This window comes from Puntigrus tetrazona, unplaced genomic scaffold (genome assembly GCF_018831695.1).
Source record: "Puntigrus tetrazona isolate hp1 unplaced genomic scaffold, ASM1883169v1 S000000513, whole genome shotgun sequence".
In the NCBI taxonomy this organism is placed as follows: domain Eukaryota; kingdom Metazoa; phylum Chordata; class Actinopteri; order Cypriniformes; family Cyprinidae; genus Puntigrus; species Puntigrus tetrazona.
The window spans coordinates 1,042,501-1,052,627 of record NW_025048150.1 but is presented as its reverse complement, the minus strand read 5'-3'; the positions used below and the strand labels follow the sequence as shown (position 1 = coordinate 1,052,627).

General features: G+C 39.3%; 2 protein-coding genes across 3 annotated transcripts in view; one reads left to right on the top strand and one right to left on the bottom strand.

The window, feature by feature from the left end:
* Window positions 1–559: 559 nt before the first annotated feature.
* On the top strand, window positions 560–6,495 carry ddit3 (DNA-damage-inducible transcript 3). Of its 2 annotated transcripts, XM_043232174.1 has the most exons (4): window positions 562–719; window positions 2,037–2,102; window positions 2,496–2,699; window positions 4,091–6,495. In XM_043232174.1, exons 3-4 carry the CDS (start codon window positions 2,559–2,561, stop codon window positions 4,694–4,696), a joined length of 747 nt encoding a protein of 248 aa, XP_043088109.1. In that variant the 5' UTR covers window positions 562–719; window positions 2,037–2,102; window positions 2,496–2,558; the 3' UTR covers window positions 4,697–6,495. The 2 variants fall into 2 exon arrangements, with proteins under 2 accessions (XP_043088110.1, XP_043088109.1); XM_043232175.1 differs by lacking the exon at window positions 2,037–2,102 and having other exon boundaries at window positions 560–719.
* Window positions 6,496–6,567: 72 nt separating this feature from the next.
* The window catches only part of mars1 (methionyl-tRNA synthetase 1), a 22,944-nt gene continuing 19,384 nt past the window's right edge, over window positions 6,568–10,127 (bottom strand). The window contains 4 exon segments of the mRNA XM_043232173.1: window positions 6,568–6,896; window positions 7,526–7,636; window positions 8,709–8,735; window positions 9,562–9,633. Of these exon segments, the coding sequence (XP_043088108.1) occupies window positions 6,747–6,896; window positions 7,526–7,636; window positions 8,709–8,735; window positions 9,562–9,633 (360 nt within the window). The 3' untranslated portion in view covers window positions 6,568–6,746.

Here is a 10,127-nt window from a genome sequence, read left to right as displayed (position 1 = left end):
CATTTGGAAACATGAAAGAATCGCCTCGGGTCACTAGAGAGGGATTATTAAAGATGAAAAAAGGGCGAATAAACGCGTACAATATCACACGACGACCGCGGATATTAACGTTGCCTATTTTTATAGGCGCATATGCGAACGCAAGCAAAAATGGAAACATTTTCCTACACCCTTATAAGGTAGCTCGCCACTTTTTTTTCTTTTTAACGAAAGGTTGTTTAATAAAACATGCTCGGGCTCTGCTAGTCTTATCTCCAACTAGAAACCGGTTGCCAACGATTGCATCATTCCTTTCATGTGACTCCCTTACGCCCCAAATTCGTCCTGGCCGTCTTATGACTGCATCACATCTTCCTGCTCACACAAACTCGCGCGGAGCGAGACAACCAGCAAAGTCATGAAGTCCCGCCCCCCTCGCCGAGCGCGGCCGCTGATTGGATGTCTCTAAGCAGAAGAGTTTCCACCGCCTCGCGCGATTGGCCCAAGCTACCGACCATCTCCTGTCAGTTTCTCGTAATCTCTATTAGGTTGCGCCTTGAGATCCTTCCCCCAGAGTTCGGTTGGAGTCACTCTATAAATGTCCCCGGGAGTTTCCGAAATCCACACTCGGTGACTTCAACTGAACAATGGTTAACATGAGCTATCACCAATCTCTACAAAAACACGCACAGACCCTGAATCCAAAGCAGCCGAGGAAAAGAAATAATAAAAAGAAAAGGGTGAGTGCCATCTCCGCTTCTCTCTCCTTGTTTTGTGTTCTGTGGTACTTTTCCTGCTGCTGTATGTCGCGCTTTTCCTTTTGGAAATCGGGAGCGCGCGAGTTCTGGCGACTATCCCGAGCTGTTTTTGGAGTACAGTTGCTCAGCTTCGGATTCGCGGGAGGGTTTTTTTTCCTCGCCCGCCGTCCGTTTTCTTCATTTTAACGCAGCACTGTTGCGCTTTTTGTCCTCGTTTAACGCCGTTCGCCTCACAGTTTCCGCGGTGACAGCTGTCATTTTCGCTCGTCCGCGGCATTTCGGACGCGCACGCGACAACTTTTTGTAACGGACGTTTGATTTTTAACGGTTTTTGCGACGTCGGTCGCCGGCGACGCCTTGTCAGCGGAGCGCAACTTTTTACACCTCGCGAAAACGAAACGGAAGCGGCCGTGGCGGACGCCCCGTCGCGTTTTTATATCGCCAAAGTACTTTAAAAGTGTTATTTCTGGGCGGCGCGCGCGCCCTTTGTTTCCTCACTCCTGTACTTTGATTCCATGACGTCATTGGCTCGCTGTCAGTTTCGCGAAGCGCGGCTCCGGAATGAACGCGCTTTATAAAACATAATCTATTGAAACCTTTTAAGCGACGCGAAAAGTCAATCCTCGTTTGTTTCGTTCACTGTCCTGTCGCTTAAAACTGCGATTTAGACGCTAAAGCTTAGACTACAGCGAATAAACAGCGCATCGTTTAAAAAAAACATACACATTTGAAGAATATAAAATTACTTTTTAATTATAGAGCTTCACTCCACGTTGTTTCGTGTTAAAAAAATAAAATAAATCCCGGGTGTGCCTCAGGTGTTTGTGTTAGGGATGTTTTCATTCTCAGACGGACACCTGAACCGCTTTTTGTCGTCCTCTGGTCGTATTTACAGCTCGCCGATCAGTTGTGCGATGTTTGTGTATTTATTCGTTGATATTTCTTCCCCCCTGAACTTGAACGTCTTCTCGTGATGAGAGTCGCTGGGTTGTTTTGACAGACGCCGTGTGCGCGCACGCAGACTCACGCAGGGGGCGCCACCGAGCACACAATGCGCCTTTGTTTACATAAAAAAAAATTGCAATGACCTAATTTTAGATAAAAGATTAAACAATCAGTAATCGCTGTGGGTCACGTCCTGAAACATTAGTTTTTTTTCCCTCTCTAAAGATCCAGAATTCCTATTTCTGCGCCGTGCTTTGTTTCTCACATTTAAGTGTTTTGTGTGATTTATTATTATTTTTAAATAGCTTTGCAGTGACCTGTGGATTGAGCTCTCCCCATGTTTTATTTCTCTAGAATCATTGGGACAATTTACCGCAAACGACTCACATTCAAACTTGATTGACTAGAGACACTTTCGAGGTGAGCATTTTCATACCTTCCTCTTCGTTTAAATACTTATCTACATACTTAACGGCTAAAGCGAGCGGTAAGATAAGCAACACTAAACAGATTTTCTGACTTCGTGCATGCACTGTTCCAAAGCGCTTGGTTTGTTGTTGTGCAGTAACGCCGTTCGGCGCTACGTGTCCTTGTTGCACGCGGTGGCCGAGCAGTCAATCTTAATGTCGCGTATAATAGCGGGTCACCCAGATAAATCAGCTCTTCCCAAACCCGCCGGCGCAGGTGAAGCTCCGCTCCGCTGACGCATCGATGCACTCACGCTCCCGCTAGACGCGCGGCGAGGCACGCAGAGGTCGCTTTCTACTTCTTCTGCACAGTTCCTTCATATTTTGTTGTTTTTTTCTCGATCAGGTCTGGTGTGCTAGGTGTGGGAGCATATCGTATTGTGTCTGTGGATAGCGACTGATTGGTGCGATGACTGCGGAGTGGCTGTACCCCCCTGGCGTGGGGCCGCTGTGTGGTGCAGAGTTGGAGGCGTGGTATGAGGACCTACAGGATATACTGGGATCTGACGCGGGCGGGGCCAAGCTCACGAGAGCCCCGCCCTGCTCCGAGGTCAGTAACGTCAAACGCCGCTCGACGCTCGCTAGGGTTGGGAATCGAAAATAAACTCCAATTCCACGGTCGAAGACTTGAATCCGATACTTGTAGCGATTTTATTTCGATTCCGCCTATCGATTAAAAAAAACGGATTCGTTGGATTTACTCGTTGTCGTTTTTTTAAAGCGGTTGCGATGTATTTTAAACAAATTTAGTTTACTCGCTTTCAACATTATTATTATTATTATTATTTTCGAACGTAGCTAAAATAGTTTGCAACAACTCAACTTTTCCGCTGATTTTTTTTTTTTTTTATGTGGCGTGTTCGTCTTTGAATCATTCATTCAGAAGATTCGTTCAAAAACACTGATTCATCCAGTAAATCTTGAGTCATTGAATCACTCCATTCATAAATTCCTTGAGGTTTTTAGCGGTTTCATATTTTTTTCTTCCGAACTGTGAGAACTACAACCTCCATTTAAAACAAAAAAATAAATTAAAGTCTCAATTTTTTTGGAATTAAGCAGCTCATAATCAAGTCAGTTTTTATAGAAACGGGTTGATTTTCAAACGATCATTAAATGTTTTGCAATAAGAGACACCTAATAAACATGTTTGATATCTAAACGCTCGACTTTGGAAAAGAATATGGGAATCGATAAATAGAATCGGTATTGAGAAAATTAAAACAATACCCAACCCTACCGCACAGATTTGATTTGAACTGAACTGAACGATCAATGAATCAAATCACAGAATCAATGATGAACTGACTTTAACTGAACAACGAGTGTTGCTTTTACGATTTATTACACGCAGCGTGTTCAATTTGTGCCCACAAAGCCAGTTGTAAAGGTCCGTTTGGTTAAAATTAAGACTAAGTAAGGTTTCCATTGATGTCTGGTTTGTTACGATCGGACAATATTTGTCTGAGAAATTAAAAAATCCAGAATCTGAGCGAGCAAAAAATACAAATAATGAGAAAATCTCCTTTTAAACTTGCCCAAATTAAGCTCTTAGCCATGCGTGTTACTAATCAAAAGTGAAGTTTTGAAAATTGAGCATGTTTATGAAAACTACAAGATTTCTTCACGGAGCTCGAGCAGAAAAGAAAAATAATTTTGCCTATTTTGTCTACTGCTAGAGTTATACCTGTGCTCCAGAGACCCTTGAGCGCAAAAATACTTGTATGGGTCAAAAATCCTTCGTTTCCTAAAGTGAATAAATCGAAATGTAATGCATTGCTAAGAATTTAATTAAGACGACTTTAAAGGTGTTTTTTGCATCCTCGGATTTTCAAGCCAATTGTTAAATGCATGAATGGAAAGTATAAGCCTCACTTGACCTTTACGACCCAAAGCTGACTCGGCCTTCGCGGCTCTAACGCTTTCTCTCGCTCTCCGCAGAAGGAGCCGGAGTTTCTGGATGTGTTGGAGAGCTGCTCGCTCACCTGGCTGACGGAGGGCCAGGTTTGGGGCGACGGGGTGCAGCGGGTCACCGACGAGCCGCCCGTCGTCCACTCGCCGCCCAGACAGGACGAGCGCCGAGGAGGAGAGCCGGAGCACACCTCGTCCGGAGGAGACCTGCTCCCGCCCGAGTTCTTCGAGCTCCTCAGCGAAGGCGGCGTGGGTTCGGTGGAGACCATGTACCACGTCTCCCATCACGCGCCTCCCTCGCCCTCCGCCAGCGAAGAGGAGGAGCTCCCGACCGTCCCGGACACCTCGTCCTGCTCCTCGGCGTCCCGCTCGCCGTCTCCTCCCGTCTCCGCTCGCCCGGGGAAGAGAAAACGAGGAGGCGACAGAGCGGGAGGCGCAGGAGGAGGAGGAGGAGCGCCTTGCTCTCCGTCCCCCGGGAAGAAGAGCCGGCGCGAGCGAGAGCAGGAGAACGAGAGGAAAGTGCAGGAGCTGACGGATCAGAACGAGCGCCTCAAAGCCGAGATCGAGCGTCTGGGAGAGGAGGTGCAGCGGACGCGCCGGGCGCTCATCGAGAGACTCGTCAACACCAGGAGGTGAAGGAGCCCGGGGCCGCCGTGAAATGCACGTTTAGAGGGAGATAAAAGACACGTGGGACTGAGAGGAGGTTCGCCGGAGCGACTCCCGCCGAGAGAGAAAGAGAAAGTCAGGCCGAGACTAATTTAAAAAGAAAGAAAAGAGTGTGGAGGCCGACGCAAGCACGGCCCGAATGCAGAGCACAGGAGAAGAAATGCGCTTTCGGTTCGAGAAAATCAATCAATGCATTTAAATCAGCGCCTCGCTTTTAAAGGAGAATGATACGATTTAACGAATAAGTTGATGAACGAGCGATTTTAGAAAAAAAAGAACTGTCTACCAAAAAAAGGCAGAATTCAAACTTTTGTTTGCTGTGAATTAAAAACGACCAGCGCGTTTTTTTTTTAAAGCATTTAAATCATGCACACAATGCATCAATGTTACAATCTGACAAACTACAAAACGTTCGAAGATCGAGGAAATAAAAATATCAGAAAAATATCATTTTAATTATTTTTTCGAAGCAAGTAAAGATTATGAACGCTGTATTTTAAACGTTAAAATCGGCGCGAAGGAAAATCCTACATATAAAACAAATTGCGCTACAAATAAATGTAAAAATAAGATGTGCGTTATATATCTAAAAATATATGAAGATGAGATTTTGCATGAAGAATTTCTAATTTAAATTAAAAGCCTAATTTAAGGGGGGAAAATAAAACGTTAATAGTAATATTTATTCGTAATATCATTTGTTAAATTGTAACATTTAATGCGTGCCACAGCTGAACAAATGCTGTTACAAAAAACAATAACATTACAGCAAGGAAGAAAGGTGAAGCCTGATTTAAAGCTGAATCCTATCAGCAGTAAAAAGACTGAAGGACTATTTAAATCAGCGTGAATTAAATGCTGCAATGAATTACGTTTCAGATTAAAGATTAAAGTAATTCCCATATCAAAAGGAAATAAGGAAAGATCAATTAGAATAGAAGTGAATTAAAGCGACGCTTTAAACATTTAAATCAGCAAAAGTGAAAGACAGCAACATTTTGCAGCGTGTCATAAAAAAATCATAATGCAAGAAATTGCAGGGCTACCGAAAGCGCATTTTTTCTTTAGCATCCGGCCGTTCGTGGGCCGCTAACAGCGCTGTAACGTTCATTAAACTACCCAAAGGTTAATCAGCTCTCTGTGACTGAGAGCCGGTTGTTCATCAGTGCCGAGGAGTCTTGAGGGAAACGTAGCGGAGAGACGAGACGAGAGGCAGAACTGCAATAATAAAGAAGGAAGGAAGCCGATAGTATCGGTGACGGTGATTGTAGGTGCATTTCACTGAAACCAGCCTGTTTTAATTCACGTCATGTTAACGAAGGGCTTTAACCGCGCGAGGTCACCCCTAGTTGACAGAGATTAGTAGCTCAGGACTGTTATAGCGAACGATTGTGAGCGTTTCTCTCTGCAGCTCACCGCCAACCCGAGGCCTCTAAGAGTGTGTGTGTGTGTGTGTGTGTGTGTGACGGGGAACTTGTGAATGGATGTTCGTAGCGATTTTTGCTCTCACTTTCTTCTCTTGAAACTTTTCCAGAATTTTTAGAGCTAGCAGTTTATAACACGCTCTCTGCCTCATGCCTATTTTTCTACACATGTATCCCATCATCATCATCATCCTCATCTTCATCGTCGTTCACCTTATACTGTAGTTTCCTAATCTTACAATAAACCTGCATGCCGAATTACTGTATTAGAGTAGACACATTTTTATTTAGCCTTACTTATGGAATTGTATTACACTCGTTTTGTTATTAAAAATCTTAAAACGAGCCGAGTCTTTTGAGTTTTTTTGTCTTTGTGTTTTATTGATTGTGTGAATAAAATGCGGTCGAGTAACAAGAGACGATGAGAAACATTGGTTTTATTGCATTTTTAAAAAGATCATTTAACAGACTTCATGGCATTTTTTTTTTTAAAAAGGATAGGTTGTATTTTTATAGGAGTGGGTAAATAGTGCAGCATGAGTTCAGAAAATATTCCCGTATAATGATTTTTTTTATTTTTCCTCGTGATCACCTTTTTATTTCTTCTTCCCTTTCTGAGCGGCCGGCTCCGGGTTCTTGCCCTCCGCGAGAGAAAGTTGTTTTTTGAGGTCCAGCAATGTCTCGACTTCTTTGTCGATAACAGACTTCTCGGCTTTCTGAGTTTTTAGGACTCGTACCTTATTTCCCTGAAACACAAAACACACAGCGATGAATCCCAAACCTGCGAAAACACCACGACTTTAACAAAAAAAAAGACTTTAATACAATTAAAACGCAGAGTCGGTATGTTCTCGGGTCACGCCACTGTAAAAACATGGAAATGAAAATGAAGATTTCACTAAAATTAAATGAGAAAAAAAATTTAAAATCTCAATGTCACTGTGTTCTCAGGTTAAATTTTATATATATATATATATATATATATATATATATATATATATATATATATATATATACACACACACACTTTTTAAATGTATTTTTAGTTTGTAATATAATCTGTAATATATATATATATATATATATATATATATATATATATATATATATATATATATATATAAATATATATATATAATATATGAATATATATTATCAAATTAAATATATGATTTAATTTGCAATATATATATTTTAAAATAATTAAAAAAACAATTTTTTACTAAAGCAAGTGTTTTTGGACTAAAAGGGCCGCGCACGGACCACGCACTTTTATTTTATTACACCGAAAAGCGAATGTATAAACAGTTATTTCAGTATATTTATGTGACATATATATATGCACAAAGGTGTGTGTGTGTGTGTGTGTTCGTACTTGTTCTGCCACTAAAGCCGTCAGCTGTTTGGCTCTCTCTGGATCTGCGTTTACATTCACCGAAGCGTCTTTGGGTTTGCTCTCGACTGCGGCGCTGCTGGAACTCGGAGTCTAGAAATAGGAAGAAAAATCCGTTTCAAACAGTGCATTGTGCGTGCATTTATCAGAATGAAAGCAAAGAGATCAGTTATAGCCACAAAAAAGATACATGCATTTGTTTTGCGTGCGTTTTAATTAAAAAGAAAATGCAACAATTATACAGATAATTTAATTACTACAAAAAAAGCATGCATTTAGTTTTTAACTAAAATATCTGAACTACTAACAAAATGCATGCATTAATATTTTTGTCCTGGTAATATGTTAAGAACTATTAATATAACTGATTTGCATTAGATTTTAAATGCAAACCAAAAAATTGCATTCAATAATTATAGGAAATACTTCATTAACAAAAACATATGCAATTATTTTTTTTTAGCTTAAATGTAACGTGACTGCATTAGATATTTTAATTGCAAAAAAAAAAAAAAAAAAAAGCATGCATTTAGTTTTTATCTTGAAAATAATATACAATAATTACAGAAAATATCTGAACTGCTAACAAAACGCATAATAACTATTAACAAAAACCTTAAATATAACTGATTTGCATTAGATTTTAAATGCAAACCAAAAAATTGCTTTCAATAATAATAACAGGAAATACTTTATTAACAAAAACACATGCATTTATTTTTTTTCGCTTAAATGCATTAGATATTTTAATTGCAAACAAAAAAAAATGCATGCATTTATTTTTTTTTAATCTGCGACAAAAACACCATTCGATAATTGGTATTTGAGGAAATAAAAACCCGCTCGGGTTTGGCAACGTTAACGTGCGAGAGCAATCACACACACACACACACGCATGCGGTTAATATGTCAGCGCACGCAGGCGTCGAGCGGCCTCTTAAATACACGTTAAAAGGAATCTAAAATGCGGTTTGTTGTCTTTCAGATGTTTTTGGGCTCCGAGCAGCCGGGGGCAGATTGTGTGCGAATGACTGACAGCGGAGGGCTTTGATCCAGAGCCGGCGCTCTTTGAATATAGACATCATCACCGAATCGATTTCACAGTCAGTTCTAGTGAAAACGGAGACAAAGCCGCGAGCACACACAGAGTCACACGCGTGTCTACCTTCTCTTCAGCGCTCTCCTCTTCTGGCTGAGAAAGAGCAGATTAAATCACACCATCAAACCACCTCCATCATTAGCTCTCGCTCATATAATGGGCCTTTCTTCTATCTTTCGCCCGGCCACTTTCCTTTCAAAAAGAGCTATTTCGAACCGATAAAGTAATGTTATATACACCTCTCCGTCCTTGTGTTTATTGATCGTGTGAATAAAATACTGGCTTGTGCCAAAGCAGGAAAAAAAGGAAAAAAAGAATGAAAAATTAAACGGCTAATGCATAAATGATTGCGTTTTAAAAAGCATAATTCACAATAACGCTCAGAAATCGAAAGCGTTTTAACTAATTCAGATCAGACTTTCTGTTTCTTTCTTTCTGTCCTAAATAAGTGTGTGTGTGTGTGTGTGTGTGTGTGTGTGTGTGTGTGTGTGTGTGCTGTTCAGGTTCCTTGTACAGAAATGGAAAAAAAATAATGTTTTTATGTATTTTTAAATTATAAATATAAGTTATAGATTTTATATAAAAAGCATTAAAATATAGATGAAAAATATATAAAAGTATAAAAAATATATAAAAAATTAAATACCTGTATACTGTGTGCAAGTGTGTGTGTTATATATATATATATATATGTGTGTATATATATATATATATATATATATATACATACACACATAACATATATATACACATATATATATATATATATATATATATATATTCTTTAAAGCATATATTATTTTTACTTTTGAAATAATTGTCAGGACTTCAAGCACGTCTGGTCTAGAAAACACAATTTTGCAGTTTCTGCCTGAAAATGCTGATTAATAATTAATAGACGTGTTTTTTTTTCACAAACCTGTTGTCCTCCAAACCTCTTCCTCAGAACCTCGATCTGTTCGTTCTCCAACTTCTGGAACAAAGGACTGACCTGCAGGAGAAGTCAAAAAAACTGTTTAATAATTCAAATAAAACACTAAAAAAGTTCAGCTGGTTAATGTATTTCTTTTGAATGATGCTTTTCTTACACCCGAAAACACCTAACATTAAACCAATAATGTTAAATATTATATTTTGCCCTTTTAAAATTTAAATTTAAATTTAATTTTTTTTTTCTTTCAATTCAAAACACATTTAATATAATTATGCAAATAAACATTTCCTTTAAATACATAATTTATTTTAAGAAAATGTAATCCTCCTACTTTCTCTTCCGTTCACCTTTTTTTTCTTTTTGGGGTAATACAAAAAAATAAATAAATAATAATAATTGTTTAAATAAAATAAAATGATTTAATACATTTTTTGAGGTGCCCATATCTTTTAAAAATGTATACTTTTACTCATAATTTCATGTGTTATTCTCTCCATAGAGTGTACTTTAGAAATGAAATCTAATCTGTGTCTTTGCTTTAAGAACAGTAT

Excerpts from the sequence above, each read along its gene's own strand:
- ddit3 (XM_043232175.1), top strand. The coding sequence starts at position 2,559 with ATGACTGCGGAGTGGCTGTACCCCCCTGGCGTGGGGCCGCTGTGTGGT. Across the intron at positions 2,700-4,090 it reads GAGCCCCGCCCTGCTCCGAG|AAGGAGCCGGAGTTTCTGGA; the intron begins GTCAGTAACGTC and ends CGCTCTCCGCAG.